This window comes from Mytilus galloprovincialis, chromosome 4 (genome assembly GCF_965363235.1).
Source record: "Mytilus galloprovincialis chromosome 4, xbMytGall1.hap1.1, whole genome shotgun sequence".
NCBI lineage: Eukaryota > Metazoa > Mollusca > Bivalvia > Mytilida > Mytilidae > Mytilus > Mytilus galloprovincialis.
In genome coordinates this window covers 23,224,230-23,247,629 of record NC_134841.1, presented here as the reverse complement: position 1 = coordinate 23,247,629, position 23,400 = coordinate 23,224,230, and the positions used below count along the sequence as shown (strand labels likewise).

At 32.4% G+C, this 23,400-nt stretch overlaps 1 protein-coding gene across 1 annotated transcript in view; it reads right to left on the bottom strand.

Annotated features, from left to right (window-relative positions):
* Positions 1 to 20,093, bottom strand: part of LOC143071659 (uncharacterized) — a 47,445-nt gene extending 27,352 nt beyond the window's left edge. Inside the window, exons 1-14 of the mRNA XM_076246129.1 lie at positions 20,007 to 20,093; positions 15,406 to 15,723; positions 14,758 to 14,839; positions 9,172 to 9,226; positions 8,578 to 8,640; positions 7,666 to 7,852; positions 5,809 to 5,952; positions 4,881 to 5,002; positions 3,419 to 3,527; positions 3,115 to 3,163; positions 2,025 to 2,166; positions 1,195 to 1,372; positions 622 to 728; positions 32 to 192 (exon numbers count right to left, since the gene is read on the bottom strand). Coding sequence (XP_076102244.1) covers positions 32 to 192; positions 622 to 728; positions 1,195 to 1,372; positions 2,025 to 2,166; positions 3,115 to 3,163; positions 3,419 to 3,527; positions 4,881 to 5,002; positions 5,809 to 5,952; positions 7,666 to 7,852; positions 8,578 to 8,640; positions 9,172 to 9,226; positions 14,758 to 14,839; positions 15,406 to 15,723; positions 20,007 to 20,058 — 1,769 coding nt within the window. The 5' untranslated portion in view covers positions 20,059 to 20,093. The remainder of the gene's footprint in view (positions 1 to 31; positions 193 to 621; positions 729 to 1,194; positions 1,373 to 2,024; positions 2,167 to 3,114; positions 3,164 to 3,418; positions 3,528 to 4,880; positions 5,003 to 5,808; positions 5,953 to 7,665; positions 7,853 to 8,577; positions 8,641 to 9,171; positions 9,227 to 14,757; positions 14,840 to 15,405; positions 15,724 to 20,006) is intronic.
* Positions 20,094 to 23,400: the final 3,307 nt, after the last annotated feature.

The window sequence follows — 23,400 nt, the reverse complement described above, 5'->3', positions numbered from 1 at the left end:
GAAACTATACATTACAATGTGTTTGACTTACGCATTATGATTTAAAGGTACATATTTTTTGGAACAACATACGGTGTCCACCCAGGCACAGTGTGGATCGTTTATACATTGCTCAATCGTTATGTACGGCTCACAGTTTGTTACATTAATTTGACGCACTGAGTAGTCTGTTCCAATCAACAAAAAGTCTCCCTGTAATTCAAATTTAATTATCATAACAAATCACAGACGCATTTAACCTGATATCAGTGCATACGACGTGTGTTTTTGACATAAATATGAAAAAATCTTCCACAATACACTTGTAGGTTTTTTTAATCTTTTTTATTTCTAGTTATTTTTACACGTTAACTTTTACAGTGAAGTTTGTCTTTTTTGCATGAATTTCATCTATGAATCTCTGTCATTGGAAATTAAGAATCTATATTCCAATTATAACAATAGTGTATACACATTGACTTAATTTAGAGATAGAATGTTTGCTTTTGAATTCAATCGATTTTTTTTGTTTTGTTTGTTTTCAATATATTTCAAGGCCAATTGCTTTTACTCTTGTTAATCATCTATTTCCTTTCTTTAACAATTGTAGTAATTGTTCATAATTGAAAGTATAAGACTTACAAAACTGACTAATGACCAGATGGCTTCATTCTGCGGTAACGGTGAGTAGATATTTGACACGTAAGTATTTTCGTTTGTCGAAAATAATTTATAAACCTTTCCACTCCCTAAAAAGGACAAACAAACTACAATAAAACCTTTTAAAGTTGTATTACTAACAGCGACTATACGTTTTATAAGTTAAGGTTTGGTTTTTTTCAATCTTCAATTTTTGTTTACATGTAAATGATTGGGAAACATACTGATATCATTGAGCTTTTCCTCAAAGCAAGGCATATATTTCTTGTTCAATCCCATGGTTTGCGTTTGTATTTGTGGTATGTGGAACTGCTTTGGTATTACCATCATTCTTATGTCAAGCTAGCGTAATCGGATAGTATATTCATTTTTTTTCTTATACATTTTGCAAAACCTTTTGATAGAAAAGTATATGCTGAAACCGGATAACAATTGTGATTATACCATATATCTTTTAGAATCTTAGGGTTATTAATACATTTGTATCAGTATGCCGATGGTTTCTTTGTCTCATATACATGTATATGTCCATGGTGCATCGGTTTTTATACATACTTGAACCTGCATACAACACAATCTCCGTCATATTCTTGTGTATTTCTAATGTCTGTAGATGATCGTGCAAGACAAAGATTGGCTTTCCATACAAAGGCTGAACAGATGTGTGCATTAGAGGATGGTTGGCAATGAAGTTAAGAACATCTTCACTTTGACTCATTGAATCATTGATACACTGGAAAACAATTGAACATTCACTTTGCTTTTGATACCACATGGGTCTTTATTCTTATTGTAATTATTTACAGTAGATTGTGGTTGTATCCTTTAAAATGAGCGAAAAGCCGAGCGTACAATTAGTTTCCAACTGGTGTTTCTGATGATCGAAGAAAATTTGATGAATGTCAAATTAACGATGACTGTGTACTGGTACATACAGCACTTGGATGGTGTTAACTTCTCAAAAAACGTGTGAGGTGTAATAACGTATAGCAAATGGTGCAATGGTAGAAGGTGTATGGTGCTATGGTGCAATGGTAGAAGGTGTATGGTGCTATGGTGTATGGTGTAAGGGGAATGGTAATATGGTGTAACATGTATGGAAGCAGCATCTCTGTTAACATTAATGTTATGTGTAAGGTGCACGTGTATGGTGCAACGGTGTAACGTGTATGGTGTAATGGCACAGGGTGTGTGGTGTAATGTTGTATGGTGAATGTTGTTATGGTGTATGGTGTTAGTGGGGACTTTACACCATCCAAGGACTGTATCTGGTGATTCCATCTATGATTGATAAAGGAAATGTAAGTGTTGTGTCAGATCTGTATATTTCGGTTACACAAGATGATAAGCAATTTTGAAAAATTAAACATTGGACACACACTTACCATACCAGGTCTTGGTTGTGGTATATTTTTTGCCTCTGTCCAAAACGAATTTGGTGTCACCTGTGTCTTAAATGGCCCATTAAATACAGCTTCAATGTCAGAGGTGTTAAAGGCACATATTACGGAGACTGGTGACTTGATTCTACAAAAGTATTTTATATTCTTTCAATATACTTGCAGGCAAAGTTACTGTCTTTAACCCATTTCTTTAAAATTCCGAAATATGAAGACTCATTTATGGGAATGGGCTGTTTTCTGTTCTTTTGTTGGGTTGTTGCCCCTATGATCCATCCCCGTTCCATACGAACTTTTAGAAATATTCAAATGGTGCGTTTATACGTAAACATCAAAATAGAGAAGAATATTTAATAAATTGAATCTTTTTCTGAAAAGACTTAAAATTCATCTACCGAGTTTGATATGAAATGAGAAATAATACAAAATACATTTACTAGTACAATGTATACATTTCGTGGGTCTGAAGTATATATAGACTACGATTGATGGTAAAATGTATTGAAACTTAAACTTTCTAACTACTTTCTCCATATTCCTTTATGTTTGAATGAGATTGGGGCTCTGGTAAAGTTATTGTTTTGTGTTTTGTAACTTAATTTTTGTATCATTGCTATCCATTCTTTCAAAACACAAAGATATATTAAACTCTTTGGAATTTAGCATAACAGACCATAGCATAATTATAATTAATGATTAACGTACAGAGATGAAGGTAGTAGCGAAATTATTTCGCAAAATTAACACTATAGTGACCTTGTTACAGTACAAAAAATTTATTTCTTGCAAATGTTACCAATGTTGAGGTTATACTATAGTTATCTTTGAAATTATATATTTATCAAACTTTAAAATTGTTGCTGTTACAAAGTGTCTTTTCCACCCCAAAGCACTTTGATGTTCAATTTAGATTAAGCACAATTACTTTAAATTTGCAAAACGATTCAATTTCGTGTTTGATTTGCACTTCTGCTATGTTTATTCGAGCGCCACTGGTGTTTTTACATTCCTTAAAATCTAATATCGTCGATCTGTTGTATGAAGGTTGTCAAAACGCTTGCTAGTTTGTACTTACCTTGTCGTAAACAGGCCATAGAATATGCCATCTTTTTCAACTATGTCTTCTAAAATAATATAGAAACATAAATATTTTTTCTTTGATTAGATATTTAAGATTACATATAAGCCCAGAATGTTCATATCTATACAAAATAAATATGTATATAAATAGGTTGTCATATTAATTTTGGTTAATTATATAACAGTAATAAGTTTCGGATTGGAAACGCATTCGAGTAAGACTTGCTTTAGGTAAAAGTTTCATTCTAGTAACCACACAGTACGAGAGAAACAATGTTAATATAAAGGAGTATACATACGTATGTCATCAAAATAAACTGGGGAATGTCCTTCAGTGAAACACTTGAGTCTGGCCTTTTGATAACTTGTCCATTTATTCCTTAAAATTGAGTTTCCTCCAGTATCAGACTACAAAGTTATAGATAAATCAAGTCAGGTGTATTACAAAAAAAGAATTAAAAAAGATTTCCGTAACCAATTTCAAATGTTCACGTTTTTTTTTTGTGTTTTTTCCTTTTTCTTTTTCTTTTGTTCAATGTTTATATTTTTTATCAAAATAATACGATGGTTGTATTAGACGAATGATTAAATATATCTATAAATATTACAATTTCTTAATGTAAAGCAAACGAATTATATAGTCGGTTAGTTAATAACTTAAAGTTGAATAAGAGGTAAAAAAAATATTAACAAATTCTTTCAATAATCGATTTAATTGAAGTTCTCTTGTTCTTGATTTTCCTATATGAAATTCAAAGCACTAAACAATATTCTTTGTGTTTTATATGAATGAACAGGTTTGATAGAAATCTAGAACAAAAAGCATACTCTGCTGCAGCTCAATCACCCAGTAGTCACAGCAACTATTTTTACAATATAGTTAGGTATTAGAGGAAAACGTTGCGAGAAAATGTGATCAAATATGTTTACGGCCTTCAAATCTTATTTAAAACACGGTACAGCAGGTTCCGTATTTAGTCCACATTAATAAACAAACAAACGAAAATGTTTCATTGGCCCGATACTTTAGAAATAATTTAGGAGAATGTCGAATAATTGGCTTGGCAGTTTGTTTCAGTATTCATCGATTCGATTGTTCTATTCTAGGGTTATGTAGTAATCATTCTGCTATATTTTGCTTTTCAATACAACATGGACATTTTGAATATGTATAACTGCAAACGAGACGGTTACCCACAAGAGATAAACCGATTTAAATTTAAGTAACTATAGTTCCACAACAATGTGATACATTTCAAACAAGACAACCAAAGACACGATTTATGAACAGTTAACAAACACAAATATTACAAACAGCCACACACGACAACCACAAAATTACTACTTTATTACAATCGTCTCCTCTTATAATCTTTTTATTCATTCTTTCTTTTCAGATGTAATGTATGCACGACGGTATTACTAGCCCACTAGTTAGTACCTGTGTACTTCTATGAAAATGCGGACATAGTGTTATTCAAATTAGTGCCAAAAAAATAAATATCAATTTCAACTCAGGAATATATCTCTGGAATTCAAAGCTCTGATTCTTTAACCGCCTTTAGCTGTATGTTCTGTCCGTTTCAGTTTATAGCTGTTTTGGATTTTCAAATATGTCTGTTCCGGGGATTATCAATGAAGAGAAATTTATTGTTGAAATGCGTAGCTGGTGCAGAAACGTTGGTATCGTTGATAATACTTTTTAAATATTCACGTTTTTTATTTATCTAAATTATCTAATTGTGTCAGTACTCACCGTACCTTACAAACCTTAGCAACCCTCGAGTACACTTTGTGTTCGGATGGATCAATCTCAGTAGCAGTTTCACGAAAAAAGAAAAGTACTGATTCTTTCAAGGAGAAAGATCCGACAAATTGGGGGTCTGCAAAACAATATATATTAAGAGGCAACTGCAATGCTTGAATTTTGAATAGCAAAAACAGTTTTTGCATGCTTATGAAACTTTCATGATATCCAGTTTGTTTGTTTTTTATTTAATTTTCTTGTTTGTTTGTTAGTTGCAGGTTCTTGGTTTTATTCTTTTATTTTTTTATTTTATTTTTTATTTTTTTGTGTTTTCATATTTGATTCTAAAATCATGTTTAAGCGTAAAGTACTGACTACTCGATAACGGTGCATGCTGAGATGAACGATTCATCGGCACATTAAAAAAAAAACTATATAAATTGCATGTGTCTTAAACGCTTTTCTGGATTTACATTCATCATAAACGCTCAAGGCCGAATACTGAAGGCCAAGGATGTATAAGGACCGAACACATTGAAGAGCTACAAACCGAAATGAGACCTACAAACATCCAAAGTTGTACTCGACCTGGGAAATATTCACAAATCATATGTTTAATGAAATGTACAATACATAAAATACCAAACTGCAAGGAAAATTAAAAACGAAAACACCTTTATCAAATGGCTAATTATCACAATTCCGTACTCTTTACCTCGAATGTGACCTTCGAAAGGAAATTTATACCGGGTTCGTACTTACAGTATCAACTCAACGCGTCCCATCTGAAGCACATGAGATCATCGCGACTTTTGTTTGTCGTCTTGTAGTTTTTATTTTTGCAATGGCATTATATAGTGCAGTTCGTTTTCGACTTATGAGTTTGAATATTCCTCTGATATTGTTTACCTCTTTTCCACTGCATATCAAATCATCAATTACCTTTCATCCAGTTAGAGCTTATGACACCTTTCTGGTATTCCCTAACCCTTCCGTCGCTATCATATATTGGTCTAAATATTGTAGCTTCAGTACGCAATGTCGTGCCATAATACATAGTTCCTTTGTCATACTGATTCTGATCTCCTGTAGATAAAGACAAATACCTATGGCTTGATGATTAAGTTTTTGTCATGTAATCTAATTGCAATTTATATGCCCTTTGTCTCTTCATATTGCAGCATTATCAACATGGCACATTAAATCTGAAATCACTACATGCGTATTGAAATAAACGGATAAGAGTCACCTTTATTAAAAACAATATATTGATATTTTCAACACAGTCCTGACAGCACTCCGTGGACAAAATCAGACTGAACGGGTTAGAGCCCTCGCTAGAGGAATTTTAGTTTTGCCTTGCAATAGACATACTCAGACTCGATGTAAAGAAAGTGTCTTTCAAAGAACATTGAGGAACCATATACCGACTCTATGAGATATCTATCGATTGTATTCTCCTGATATTCAATATTCCGTCTTTTTCCGATGTGTATTCGTCTTTCATTCCGTTTGTTCCACTATGCAGAACATAATATCTGTATTTCATGTATTATTTTAAGTTGGTTGTTGTCTTGAAGACTTAAGAATATTTTGTAACTTAATATTGGGCAAACAAATATCCTTATTTTTACCTTTTTAATCAATCCATAAAATGCTGTCTGCTAGAAAATCTGTGTTGAATGCTAATTAGATAGTATTGAAACAATGTCAAAATCTTATTTTATAAACATTTGCAATTGTACATTTCCAGACGCGCTACCTTAGGTTCATCCTTGAAAATCAGAAACATTTTTTTTCTTTTTCTTTTATACAATAACAGCCCTTTGTGTCCGCTATGTTATACTACATAGAAACTGTACATACTGCATTCGGATAATATATAGAGGTGTTGAAGGGCCGTTATTTCGAGTACATATATTCTAAACAAACGCACAAAATGCTGATGAATTATAACAAGTGCATTCTTTCTGATTCTTTTTTTAGACTTTTCTAATTTTGATATTCGTTAAAGTATGATATCATTCAACTGCGAGAATGAAGGTCAAGACATTGAACCGCAATTTTACAGCCTATGGAATTTCCGTTAAAGATGTACACAAGACCTTGAAAAACCTTGACTCAATTAAGTTTGTCTTCTTTAATATTAGGCAACAGTAGTATACCGCTACTAACACTAATTATGCATTGAGAAGATTAATATTTTCTTAACAATCGAACGTAATTAAATCGTTCAGCTGATTTTTGCAGAGTTATCTACCTGTTGTATTACGTTCAATCTTGAATATTATTGTATTCGCATACAAACCACTGAAATTGAACCGATAAAGAATTATTTAAAATAACTGTTCCTCAATATGACATCAACTCAGGCATTCTTTAACAGATTTTCACCGATGTGCATAAAAAACGGTGAAACTTGATTTAGGGTCAGTCAAATTTGATATTTATTATCCTTCTTCGCAATCGGCATCTAGTCAGTCGTCACGTCATCAGGACACAGCTAATGTTTATAAGGTAAACAATTGGTAAAAGATATCATCTGTCATCATTTGGCTTACAAGTATGGTCATCAAATAACACATTATTTCAAAAGCAGAAACAGCTTGATAAGCACTCGAACATGTGGTACAATGAAGCATATTCATGATAATTCTTGACAAATGACAGTACATGTAATTTTAACTGCAAATATCCAACAAAAATAAACAAAATTAAAATCGAAAAATGCATTCATTCTTACCTTTCTTGCTATTTTGGTCACAATGTTTTTTTTAATAATGTTTACGTAGTACTTACTTATGTATGTAGTTGTAAAATTATCAAATGGATCGTTTGCACATGGAACGGAGCCTAAGCTTATATACGAATTATCTGTAATGTTCAGTTCAAAACCCGTTGGTGAATCAGCGTTTGTTCCACACAGTATGACGGTGTCGTCAGTTCGAAACTCTAGGACTCTAATGTGATTTTGGCAATATGGAATCTGCAATGAAATAGATTTGTGAATTGAAAGAGTAATAAACACTACAGCGTACCACGCTAAAGTAAGGTTTCGCTTAAGTCTAATTATGTTTTAACTGGCATTAAATATAATATACGATATACTATATTATATAAATCTATCCTTAAATGAATTTAAGTTTTCTAAAAAGCAATTTAGTATAGAGATATGAGTTATACGTCAATGAATCAACTAAACCCAGCAATACAACATTCCGAAAAGACAGACATCTACAAAAGTTTTTAATATGGTTTCAATGACAAAAAAGTGTGTTCACTACTTTCAAAACAATATGTATTCTATATGTTGGGCTAGCTGACTGATTAACTGATTACAACTCCTGTCTATCTATCATATTTGTGTATGGTTTGCATAATGATATTAACAGCGATGCTCCTTGGTTTAGTGGTCTGAAATTGTTCACATTTCGTTTAATGGAAATTTGTCTCGTTATAAATCATACTATATGTTAACATTGGTAGCCACATTCTTTGATGAACTAAAATATAATTAACAAATTCAAATATAAACAAGCTTCTGACCACTTATGTCAAACCTTATTTAGTATAACACAATTTTTTGGTAGTTTTGTGGAAAATAGAATATGTTTTAACGTTTTTTTTTTTATTAAAACAGTTCTTTTTTTATTATGATCTTTAACTTATTGTTTTTTAACGAACTATAAGCTTTGAAGTACCATAGCTTACCTTTTCTTTTGATAAGGTGCAGTAATTTAGTTTGTTTGCTTCAGATGGAAACTGTATATGAGTCTAAAAAAAAACACCACAGGCACAGTGAATAAGTTAATGCCGGATATTGTAGTTTTTCCCTTCACTAAAGACTAAATTATTTCCATTTGTTTAAATTCTAAGAAATAACGTGGTGCATACAAATGTGGAGCTTAAACTGCTAACTCAGTCTGGTAAATGTAGAGTCTTCACCTGGATTAAGTGTGGTTCGTGTAGCTCGTCTTTAGATTTCTATATAGTGTAAAAATATGGATGTCCTCGTTTTTTTGTAGTATTTATTATACTTTATTGACGTTGCTAGGTTTTTTTTCGACTTGTTTTCTTGGACCCAATATTTCTGAAGAAGACAATATTACAAATGGCACATGGTTTTGAATTGTCAGATAAAAATTAAAGAAGTTTGGGATACTTAGCCGGTTGTGAAACAATTTCAGTATATTATTAGGGTTCACCTTTTTCTCTTGCGACGTTTTATTACACGATGAAATAAAATGTATGTACACTTTTTTACAAACGTCGACATACTTCTTAACATGTGTGTGTGCTACTCACATAATTTACAGGAAATCGAGGAATATCTAAAATGTCTACAATACTGACATAGTTCCTGTAAATGGAAGAAAAGTCACGTGTCTACAATCCTTGAAAGTAGTAATGTTCTAATTAAACTGTTGATATGGCATCTAACAACTCTAAATATGGATCGTTTCACATATTCAATAACTTATTATTAAATATAACTTGTGGTGCTTAGTGATCGTCCGGTGAATTAGACTTTATACAAAGAGAGAGGCATCTAAAAAAAATAATGAAAACGAAGCTGGCAATATAATATATAGAGACATGCGTCTAACAAGAAAATGTTAATTCAAAGATTTGGCTGACAAAGTTAAATGAATCACAGTTTGTTAACCTTGTCTTAGCCACAACCCCGTATGCAGTTAATTTTCAGATAATATATGGACTGAGTCGGATAAAGTCGACTTTGCGAACGAATAATATAACATCTCTTAATAGTACGGTGACCGAGTAAGGAAAAGTCGCTTATTTAAGGAGTTTAATTGTCATTCGGACTATACGGCTATAAATCACAGTATTGGTAGTTCAAAGGTTAAACTTAACATTTTGACTTGTCGTCAAAAAATCGTACGGTGCAATTTTCGTAAAATGGGCTTTGAAGTACGTTAATTAACTTGAACAAAAAATCGACTAAGAAACGTTTTGAGGTCACCATTGTAAAATAACATCCGTGATATGATTTCTGTTATTATATACATTGTTGTTACACCTTATTCATATTATTTTAACGATTTCAAAGAAAGTTTAGCAAAATTAATTCGTTATAAAGGAGATTTTGTAAAAGTTTAACACTACGAATACTTTGCATTTAATAGAGTACGTTCCAATTTAATTTCATGATTTTTTTAACGCAAAATGTAAAATAATTAACATTTATATGTTATTTCATACATTTGTACCTTTATTAATCAATAATATCAAATTCATTTGTCTCAGAAGCACTATTTCAGCAATTGAAACCAGACAAAATTCATAACGCTCATATGACGGAGCTATTCGAAGCTCATATACAGCCTCTTATAGATACATATACGCTATTGGGATGTGATGTATTACTTACATTTACATACTGGGATATGTTCCCTGAAGCAGTAGACATTTAGCTGTCAAATGTTAGAGCAGAACGAGAGGGAAATTGGTCTCTTCCTTGAGATCGTCATCTCAAATGCAAAATTATATTTTTGTAACCAACCGTACTCCATAGAAGGTGGATGCCATTTTACATACTCGATATACTTCAATTTTCTGTGAACATTTGATCACCTTTTATAGATGGCTACTTTGCTTTTTAGACAGATTCTTGGACATTTTAAAAGTACTATGACATGGCAACAAAAAAGACCGTTATAAAAGCCTCAAGGGGATTAGGTGGCAATGTAGGCATAACAATTCAAAAGTCTGCGCTTGTTAGATGGGCCCTTACTAGACATTTCATAGAATCCATTAGTCGTGTAATACTGAAAAGGGATGGAAATGCTGAAAATTATGCAAATTCGCAGTAAGAAACAAAGCCAACAGCAATGAACAGAGATGAAGAACATGTTATTGCCATTGTGAACCATCTAAATGATCCATGACTGATCCCTTTGGTGTGGAATCCCACCCTCAATGTCTTATCAATATCTCTTCTTAAATGCATGCTTCAAGACATATTCGAGGTTCTTTGCTCACAGTTGTCGAAGAAGGCTTGAAAATGTCTAAACATTTTATCATTAGTGCTCTTTCTTAAGATCACAAGGAGTTTTTATAGTCCAATATCAAAGTCAAACACAAACCTGAAAAATAATCGGGGGAAATACTTTCAGGTCGCATAAATCCATAACTTGTAATAAGACGTGCACTAATTTCGGCAAAATGTAGAGATGATGTTATCGTGTTGTCGCACCCATTCCATTATCCCCTTTTCAAAATGACTGCACCATGAGAAAATCATGCAAGTCGGATTTTGTGAAGCAATTCGAATCTTAAGTCTCTTGTGCACTTTCCCTACCTTTCTTTATATCATCGCTCACAACTTACATAAGAGATGGCATGGCATTGGTTCAATTTATTAATGCTAAGAAAGGTAAACATGCGGCGACCTTGCAGCTTACTATTAAAAAAATATGTCCCAATGAGTTTCTATGGCGCACATAGTAGCACATGTTTTTGACCGCTACGACACGAACAACTCTATAAAGTCTGCCGAAAGGGAACGCCGCACAGAGACTACAGCTTCCATCAAAGTGTATCAGATTATAGAGCGGAGAAGTATTCCTGACTGGAAAACCTTGACAAATCCGATAAGATTCCACCTGATGTGAGCTTTACATAGTCAGAACGTTTGAAACTTAGTTATTTATACCAACACTGTTCATGGCTGTCGTAACTTGTTCAGCACTCAAGAGAAGGCCTATACCCAATGCCTTAAAAGTTAAGGGAAATGTGAAAGAGTGGAAGAACAATCATACAGACCTCTTATACAGACCTCTTATACAATTGTAATTCTTTTGTGTGTTCGCTACTATAAAAATAGGACACATACAAGCGAGTTGTGGTTGCAGATGTGGAACATTAGCAGTGTAAATGATGGGCGGAGATTTTCACCGATTCAATAACTATGTGTCTGTCTTTCCCCAACAATTTGTAAACTATTGCCTGCTGCACATGTACTTACCGGATGCGACGCAACTTCGTCTCTGTTTGGAGTAGGTATACAAACTGTCTACAAGACTTCGAAGGACACGCACGACTATTTCAGTTGTGTTTAGAGTTTCGGTAATATTGACAATGCTGAAGCCCTTGTTTTGGCATGAAAGATAATTTCAAAGGTTTATGATCAAAATTATCTCTTTAAAACCACTCCATCATAATAATTATTCAAGTTTACCACAAGTAAGATGTAAGTTTAGTCAGGTTACCTTCCTGCGAGACGGCACTGAAACAGTATGTTTTACGTACTTCGTAAAAATAATATTCATCATTTATTGATGAGGTTGGATGTTAGCCGGCAAGGTAACTACAGTAATTTTAACAGAATATGTGTTGATCTTGTGTAATAGAACAAATATTTGAAAAACGCCAATTTCCAGAATAAATCGATTTCTTTTTCATTTTTTTTTTAACATTTTCGAGATGATTCATTGAAAATTGATATAAGAAAATGTATGTATCTAGAATTTAACCTAAATGTTGTATATTTCTTCAAATTTTGAAAGTATAAAAGAAGAAAAAATAAAAACAGAATTTGATCTTTGACCTCATTTCATGCAAAACTGTTACCACATTTCTTTTTGACGACATCGATATTTCAATAGTACTCATTTTTCCGAATCCAATGATATATAATATAGCCATATAGTATGTTTGACGGTTAAATCTAAAAAATATTAGGTCTGGTCACCGTACTATAATCAGAATCGAAAAGAAAACAATTCAAAGTCTGAAAAAAATAAAATTTGATATAGGAATCCTACAAAGCAGACCTGAATATTTTTTTGTATTTGAATGTTCCAAAATCAACCAATGTCTTAGCTTATACATGTACACATATATTGTGTACTTGCATAAGATCGTGTTTTAGACGACGCAGCTCATACACTATATAGAGAATATCATAGGCTTTTTCAATATCGCATCCGTATCAACCCGGGACACCAATATAATCACAAGAGTTCTGCTCGAGGGATTATATTGGTTGAGGGTTGATACGGTGTGTGATATTGAAAAAGCCATATCATATACACTTTGTTATATACATTTACCTCAAGTAGATGTTTTTTTATGTGACATGACGTCATACAGAAAAGGAGTTTGGATATTACGTCCTACAGATTATAGGTTTGACATGACGTCATACAGATTAGGGATTTAATAAAGCTTTGCAACAGTGATTGCAATCGATGACGTGACGTCATACAGATTAAAGGTGTGATAAAGCTTTTGCAACCGTGCTGATATCGATATCATCACGGGTGGCTGATACAGCACGCTTGCCATTGATTGTATTACACATACAATTTATCTGTATTTACTACTAAGTATGTAATAACTAGAGGCTCACCTTGGTCCATGTGAATATTAAACAATGGACACAGATGGATTCATGACAAAATTGGTGATGGTGATTTGTTTGTAGATCTTACTTTACTAAACATTCTTGCTGCTTACAATTATCTCTATCTATAACAGTACTTTCTGTGGAAAATGTTATTGAAAATCTTCAAATTTTAAGAAAATTGTTAAAAATTGACTATGAAGGGCAATAACTCCTTAGGGGGTCAATTGACTATTTTGGTCATAGTGACTTATTTTTAGTTCTTACTTTGCTGTACATTATTACTGTTTACAGTTTATCTCTATCTATAATAATATTCAAGATAATAACAAAAAAACAGCAAAATTTCCTCAAAATTACCAATTCAGGAGCAGCAACCTAACAACCGATTATCCGATTCATCTGAAAATTCCAGGGCAGATAGATCGTGACCTGATCAACAATTTTACCCCATGTCAGATTTGCTCTTAATGCTTTGGTTTTTGAGTTATAAGCCAAAAACTGCATTTTACCCTTATGTTCTATTTTTAGCCATGGCGGCCATCTTGGTTTGTTGGCCGAGTTACCGGACACATTATTTTAACTAGATACCCAAATGATGATTATGGCTAAGTTTGGTTAAATTTGGCCCAGTAGTTTCAGAGGAGAAGATTTTTCTAAAAGATTACTAAGATTTAAGAAAAATGGTTAAAAATTGACTATAAAGGGCAATAACTCCTAAAGTGGTCAACTGACCATTTTGGTCATGTGGACTTATTTGTAGATCTTACTTTGCTGAACATTATTGCTGTTTACAGTTTATCTCTATCTATAATAATATTCAAGATAATAACCAAAAACAGCAAAATTTCCTTAAAATTACCATTTCAGGGGCAGCAACCCAACAATGGAATGTCCGATTCATCTGAAAATTTCAGGGCAGATAGATCTTGACCTGATGAACAATATTATCCCTGTCAGATTTGCTCTAAATGCTTTGGTTTTTGAGTTATAAGCCAAAAACTGCATTTTACCCCCATGTTCTATTTTTAGCCATGGCGGCCATCTTGGTTGGTTGGCCGGGTCACCGGACACATTTTTTAAACTAGATACCCCAATGATGATTGTGGCCAAGTTTGGTTAAATTTGGCCCAGTAGTTTCAGAGGAGAAGATTTTTGTAAAAGTTAACGCAGGACGACGACGACGGACGACGACGGACGCCGGACGCCAAGTGATGAGAAAAGCTCACTTGGCCTTTCGGCCAGGTGAGCTAAAAACGAATATTACCGGTAATGACTGTCTACCACTAACCTGCTATCCACGATAAATGGTTTAAGAACTGCTTGTAGGTTGATAATCATAACGATCATAATTTAACATAAAACCCTATCATTCGTATTATGCAACGTTTGACCATTACACTTCTATTGTATAACTTTTGATAATGCTAGGACGCACATGTTGTATCCAGAATCACATATCAAAGAACGAATGTTGTCGTCTAAGAACATTTGTGACATAAATAAAAAGTCATGTTACTTACATATGACCTACAATTAGCTTCTTGGAACTTGGATCAAGTTTTAAATGCCTATAATAAGACGGCGTCAATGACTGGAGTAATGCTGAAATACACAACAAAACTAATTCTATACTAATGAACACTGATGTGTAGTCTGGTCCTATCCCCTGTAACATACGGATAACAGATAAAGGACAGAGAATCAGTCTACACTGATTTGTTAAGAAATCGGAATATCCGAACGTAACAGGTATACTGAAAAGAAAACAACCAATAATTGACATCCATTGCATCTTTCCACGTGCACCCAGCGGTAACACTTATATTTCAATGAAAATAGGCCTTTAATGGTTTTGGCTATTTTACTTTGGCTCCTTTTGGTCATATAACTCTTAACGTATTGAAGTACTAATGCATCATTAGATGTCAAACCTTTAACTTTTGAGAGTTCCTGGTGAAGGTTCAGTAAAAAAAAACGCATCGGACGCGTACAATTTATTATTTTGTTTCAAATCAATGATTTAATTTTATTAGATGAACCCCTGCAGTCAAATTGATGTTTGTAAATACAAGTAACTTAAATCCAAGTGAAGAAAAAACGTGTTTTTCACAAAAGAAGTGATGGATGTCTCCTTTGAAGTATTTTCATTACTAAATATGTATAATTACCAGGTAATGATAAGTTAAATGTTTTTGTTTTCGTCGTTTCATTGTAAGTTACTGAACACCTGTATTCTCCTTCGTCACTGTGTTGTAGATTATTAATTTGCAGATTATATCTGCCGAAACTGCTATTACTTATTATGAATAAACGATTATACAAGTCACTAGGTAAATGAGTATTCCGATGATTTGAATGTGCATAGACAGTCTGACCACCATATGGTCCTTTCCATACAACTTTGGCGTAATCTTCTTGAACATACGGGCATTTAAAAGTAACTGTAGAACCCACGAAATCGTATACTGTGTTAGTATGAACGCTATCTGAAAAAAAAGGAAACTTGCGGTTACTGAAAGTGTGTTCTTAGCCTATTTCCACTGAGAAATATTAGTATACTATGTTTTTCGAGACGAGAATATCAAACTATTACTTTCCAGATCCTGCAAATCTTGTTCATTTGTAAAAGACTTGACCGGGCAAGTCTGGTCCGATACGGCAAATCTTTCTAGGTTGTTTTTTTACTCGAAAAAATTAAGTTAAAACAAAACAATCGTGCTTGTAAAAATTTGGGTCGAGCAAGTATGGTAAGATATTGTAAATACTGGCTTCTTATATCGGACTCGGATAAGCCAGGTCATTAATGTGGCTTGCATGTATCGGTCTATGAAAGGTTGAGTCAGATAATGAATATTTTGTCTGTTTGTATCTACTTGAGACAAGCGTAATCAGATACAGAAACTCTGTATCTGGTTCAAGCAAACCAATTTTATGATTATATGCTAATTTTTCTTGATTTTTCAGTTTTTGACATGTTCTATTTTATCTATGCTATTTATTTCGTTGATGCTTTTAGTGATTACAGTCAGTGTACTTGGTCTTTTTTCTGCTCTTTTGTCGGGTCTTTGTTACTTTGACACTTCCCCGCTGTAAATTAAATTTTAGTATTTGTCCTTTTTCCTAAAAAAAAAGTGTTTAACTTCAACCTTTTACTTTCGATAAAAGCTCGTTTTACGTTTGGTTGTACTTGACTTCATGTAGGACAAACATTGTACCATTATTTCCTGTTTAAACAAATTATTTAAAAACAAACAAGACAACTAATTATGTCCCTCTTTTGGAAGTCTAGTTTCTTTATACGTGGGTTACACAAGAAGAAATAACGATTTGAATATATACTCTCTTCTATCTTCACGTTACTTTATTACGATAATGTTAGTTTGCTTTAATGTGTATATCAAAATCCAGGATACAATAATCTGTTAAGTTAAACATATATCAAAAGTGTAGCAGGAATTGATCGGGACACTCATTTTGTGTCCATATTTCATCGTCCGTTAATATTTCACATACTCTTCTGAAACTACTAGGCCAATAAGCCATAAACGTCTTTAGGGTATTGAGTCAAATGTGCCCTTCTATACGACTGTCACCAAATTTGGCAACTAAGACAAGCACAGAAGATAATGGTAAAATTATGGTATTGTTTTCTTATTCTTTTAAACCTGTAGAAATAGAGAAAATGTCAAAACTTACCTTATGTCTAGCAATACCAAAAAATGCATACCACTCATTATAAGAGTTTGCCTCCTCTATAATCACAATTTGTATTTGTTGGGTCCCTTTAAGTGGTTAAAAAATATTATAAATTAAGGAATGTATCTCCCTCGTGCAAAGCTCTGATTCCTTTCACGGATTTGGCTATACTTTTTGGAACTTTTGGATTATATAGCTCTACATCTTTTATATAAGCTTTGGATTTTACATATTTTGGCCACGAGCATCACCGAAGAGACATTATTTGTCGAAATGCGCATCTGGTGCAGAAAAATTGGTACCGTTAATGTTATTAAGCCTCAACTTTGAATTTTGTTTCCTTTAAATGTTGATTTTTGACAAATTGTTGCCGTTTTATTTTCTTTCAAATTCAAGATTAGATAGAAATAAGTTCTGTACAGCAAAAACATGACCAATTTATAAAATAAAAATAGTCAAATGAATGCAAAAGTAAAATCACAAAAATACTGAACTATGAGGAAATTTCAAAACGGAAAGGCGCTGATCAAATGGCAAAATCAAAACATAAAGCACATCAAACGAATGGACAACAACTGTCATATTCCTGACTTGGTATATGCATTTTCATATATGGAAAATGATGGATTGAACCTGGTTTTATAGCGCTAAACCTCTCACTAGTATGACAGTCGCATCAAATTCCATTGTAAAGATAACGATGCGTGAACAAAACAGACATAATTGGTAAAAAATGTCAGTATAGGGGTACAGTAGTCATCACCGTGTCACATTCTCAATCAGAACAAAAACAAACAAATTTTAACAAAAAACAACCAAGTATATATCAAACTTATATAGGACGGCTACGGGAGTTTCTCGCTACATTGAAGACCCATTGGTGGCCTTCGGCTGTTGTCTGTTCTATGGTCGGGTTGTTGTCGCTTTGACACAGTTCCCATTTCCTTTCTCAATTTTATTAACAACCACGTTCATTGCTTTCTTATTTTTGTATTTTAAATCAACCCATAAAGGATTGAAATAAATTCATGTGACTGTATGGCTAGGTTCACATCAACTCTGATGTAGAATCGCGTTTGACGTCAGAATGTAAAGTCGCACAGGTAGAGTTATTAAAAAAAGATTGTCGTTCAACGTATTTTCAAAATTATAATTTAACAATAATAAAATAATGGCATTATAATAGAACAATTACATAATGGCGGGATGTTTAAAAGTACAGAGCCACGTACCAAAGAAACACTAAAAGTCACGCATTCAAAACACACTAGCAAAAATCAAAGATAATACAAACAACTCATTGACGGGATGCATAAGTACCGAGCCACGTCAAATGAATATCACTAAAATCAGACCAAACAGTAAAAGTAATATTAATAATAGAACAAAGAGAAATTAAAAAAAATATAACACGTTATTAAGATGATTAACGACGTCAGTAAGAAGAATATATACACCAAGACCATCATGTATTATTTGTGATGTTGATACGGAATATTTATCAAAAAGGTCTTGGTACCTTCAGATGAACGTTTCAAGTTGAAAAAAAAGAAAAAAAAGGACGAGACGTTATTTGACATACCTCTGGTTCATCAACTTTCTGCTCAGAAAATGGTGACGTTTTCCAAAGTCTGAGTAGGAGTTGCAAGCTCTTGAATATCAAATAAGTTTGGAAATGAACATCCCATATGCAGGTGAAGCTGGTATAAATTCACAATTGACTCATTACATAAGCTGATGTCTCTACATAACATTTTTAATCCATTTTTCCATTTTTCTTTTTATCTTGCAAACCAATAACAACGATGTTTACTGAATTTGCTTTAAGTATTTGCTATTATCTTTAACAGATATGGAGACACTTCTACAGCAAAATAATCTTTTGACATGTTCTTGTTTTAGCCATGGCGGCCATCCGGATTGTTTTTGAAACTAGATACCCTAAGGGTGATTTAAGCAAAGTTTGATTTTATTTTGCCCAGTAGGACTGGAGGAGAAGACTTTTGTGAAAGTTAAGGGACGACGACGACAACGTACATCGACACCAACGTCAGATGAACAAATTTCACTTGGCCTTTTTTGGGCCAGGTGAGCTAATAATTTAAAGGATTAATTGATATTAAATTAGATGCCTACATGACGAGTTAAATAATTTTGATATTTTTTATTCAATATCCTGAAAAAAATGTTATACGGTTAACTATAACTTTGAACGGATACAGTTATCAGGTCTTCAAATTAGTCAAAATGATAGAAATCGTCAATCGATACCATCCATTATTGATGTCGATTGTAACCCATTTATTTTCATGTTTGCCTATTATCCTTTAAAAAAATCGTAGACATAAACAAAATATGATCAGCAAGACACGATATAAGCCTATAGTTCCCAACAACAACACAAATATTTGTTATATTGTGTCAATTTTATGACTAAATGTTAGCTCAGCAATACAGACTACTTGGAACATCAAGTTTATGTATTTGTGTTTAAAAACGTTTTATATTTTGCATTCCAAACTAAAGTAATGAAGTTTATTCCAGATACAAAGTAAACACTGTAATCAAAGGTGTATCATACGTATAATAACCTTGTCATTTAATTATCATGGTTAGATAATACATATTCACTGTTTATTTATGTTATATATATAGTCGTATGGTTAGAGAATAGACATTTAACTATATTTTTAAATAGCTGTGTTCAATATTTCTGGTATATTGTGAATAAAAAGAGACATAGGTTAAACGCATATGTAGGTTCAAATAAAACCACTTGTGAAAACAGTTAAATGTGTAAAATTATTGTACAGCTAATATGTATGCATAAAGACCAAAACAGATCACATGTCTTCTCTTTCATTTGACTATGACAGATTGGTTTCTATATTGTGATACCTTATATAGGAAGGTAAATGATGCGTTAATATATCAATACGTTGGACAAAGGCTAACACAATTATTAATCGTATCTTCTAAAATTAAAATCCAAACAATCTGGAAAAAACTGACAAAATTGAAATATTTAGCAAAATAAATAACTAATCAGTACTTTACAAAAAGATATACTTACGAAAAGTTATAACGACGCAAAATATAATCCACATCTTCTCTATTATAAACATTAAACAAGGAAGTCGATATATTACACCGTTTAGAACGCCACTTGCGGGTAGTTGGCTATGTTTGACACGGGTAAGTGAACATTCAAACTTTGTTTGTTTTTGGAGATTTATAAGCAACAAACAATTAATTGCACGGATGAAATCGAACTATAATCTATTTCCTCAAACAATATTACTCGTTTCAAGTGCTCGATTTTCTAAAACAAATTTTGTATTTGAAGGGGAATGAGGCACTAATTAGAAAAAGGATAGATTAACCAATAATAAAGTCTTTATCTGATAGTTTGTAATTCGAAAGCACCTACATATACTCTGTTACAATGACTAATCACAAATTTATAGTACTTCATTTGGCCAATACTGAAGTTGTTTGAGTAATGTAAGTTAAATTATAGAAATAGAGAAATAGCCTCCAGGTATATATTTGGGTTTATACCTGGACATGATTTGTTTTCCTTTTAGTTTCCATCTTTTCTTTTATCAGTTTTCCCTACGAACGTTAAAAAGCACACTAGCAGACCACAAAATGGAATTACTCCTAATTAAATTTGCTTACGCACTCCTCGAAAATACTCACCGGCATCTATATCTAATCAAAGTACTGGATAGCACCTGTTTAAAGATTGGAAGAGTAGTTTGAATAATTCCATATTAAGGTATGGTGGGGACAAAAGAACATTAATAAAACAGTATTGCTGAAAGTGGCATAAACAGCAGGGTTCTAGCAGGAATAAAAGTAATTTTCCAGTACGAAGATAAACTGAGCTCAAATTAAATGGGTCTCTTAATTTGCACAATTGTATTTAAACTGCTGTTTATATCTTATCCAAATAATGTTGCCTGTTTTGAACATGTTTTTAAAAAAAAAGTGCAATTCCTTGTAAGAGATAAGTTCTCGACCAACAGCTGAGAACTTTAAAGTGTCAACAAATATAATCTAAACATTTTGTTTTGGAGCATTTTGTTAGTTGAAATATAGGTTATATGACATAGAAAATTCCTTGTAAGAGATAAGTTCTCGACCAACAGCTGAGAACTTTAAAGTGTCAACAAATATAATCTAAACATTTTGTTTTGGAGCATTTTGTTAGTTGAAATATAGGTTATATGACATAGAAAATTAAAAGTTGTAGAGTGCCTTTTGATCAATTTATAAAGTATTTTATCAGCACAGGGCATTGAAAATGTACTTTTTCAACGTAAACAAATTTAAAAACTTATTTTTTTGAAATGCAGATTTTTCTTGATAGCAAAAATATAAATTCACTTCTTCAAATGACTAAAATAGACATAATGACTGATGGGGAATAAATTAATAAAAAATGGTTTGTTATATCAAATAACAGTTTTAAAATTTTAAAACTGTTTCATGCCAATTTCTGATAAAAAAAAAGTGAACTAACCTAAATTGCTGATTTATTACAGATGATTATTGGAAATTTATCAAGTAAATTATAGACCTTACTTGAATACCTTTTATATATTTATATTTATATTTCATTTTTTTTAAAGATCGTGTTAATCCTTAATTAATCATTTATCTTTCAGACATAATTTACAGAATCACTTTATGTAATGTAGATCAAAAGTAATAGGCAATAAATAGATATATCATCCTTATATATCAAACATCTAATATATACATTTGTGTATTCTATTATAAGGTCAAATATTTGTGTATTGAGATGATTATTTGGTCTGTACAGTTAAGTAACACTGATGTTCAGTAATGTGGTCAATTTGATTGACAGTTTAGGAGGTGGGGCATTGTAATTTAAGGTCCAACTTGTCCCTGATTGTTTGGTGATAATGACAGTTGTCAATCATACCAGTATTATATCAATACTCAATTACCTAATCAAAATGCTATAAAAAAGCCTGTACGTCAACACACCTTAATTACATACATTCATGAATGAACTGCTCCAAAAATATACCCATATTTCACAGTTTATATGTGTATTATGTGAACATACATGAGAACTATAGGGAACTATATTTCAGTTTGAACATGCAGTGATAGTAGCTAATCTGTCGTGTTGTTAGGGAGGCCAGTGCCTAAGGAAAACTTTAGAACAAGTTCCGATCTTTCCAAAAATTACAATAACGCTCTCATAAGATGACACATCAATTAACGCGTTTTTAAGCGATTTTAAAACAGCAATTAAATATCTAGATGAAAATAATTTGGCGACTGATTTCCTTTCATGCATCAAAATTAACTGTATAAGGAAATAAATTCCCATTAAATAATATTTTATTGTTGGTGGCTTGCATAGCTCAATACTACAATATATGTATCAATAATCATAATACATAATACAAGTATAAAAATGTGCTGCTCCATTTTAATTTTAATGACCATAGAGACAGATATATCTTTTTAAAATACTTTCTTTAAGCAAAAAAGTGTAAATATATATGCCATTGGGTACTTGTTATAAGTAAATGTTTCGTAGTAAGTAAAAATTGAGAAAACCTTTGCAGAAATTTTACGAAGATTAGGTGTTTGTGGTTTTCTCATACGGAGGTCTACTGTGCATGTGCTTCGCTCAATGTCATGGTTCATCAAGCAATATTGGTAACTTCTTTGAATTCCTCACTGTGATAGTAACTTAAAAAACAAATCATGGTTGAAAAGGTATAAACAAAATACGTAACGTCACTTTGAGTATTGTTCACTATGTCTATAACATTAAAAATGCACATTACTCAAAAGACAAAAATATAAGCGAAATAAAATACCTAAATAATTGTGTGATAAGTCATCATAACAGAGTGTGTGTGTTTTAATTACAAATTATCAGATAAAGATAGAATTATAGGCATATTTATCCCTCTTTTCATCAACGCATCATCCCCTTGATACGCAAAATCTAAAACCCCGCACGACACATTACATTTCCAAAATTATACAATTTCTTTTAAACTAATATATTTTGAATAAAAAGCTATCATTCGGTTAAATTCTATGATAGGGATTCATTTCTTTAAAAATAATATAAACAAAAATTACTAAAAATCGTTTTTAACTCGAAATTGCATATGAAGTCTCTAAATCTACAACTTGGAAAACTTGAAAGAAGTGTTTGAGGAACCATTACACTACGAATGTCTGATTCTGCTTAAATATAGGAAGATGTGGTGCGAGTGCTTGAAAAAAAAATTATGATTCGATTCATTGCGTGCTATACATTAGTTGGTGCTGACAGTTCTCAAGCAATAAAATATTGATATTTTTACTTTCCTTGATCGCCTTTTATCTGCTAAAAAACTATCTATTATAGCCAATTACCTACATGTTGCGTTCGACACGATGTATTAAAGTAAAGTGGCATGTAG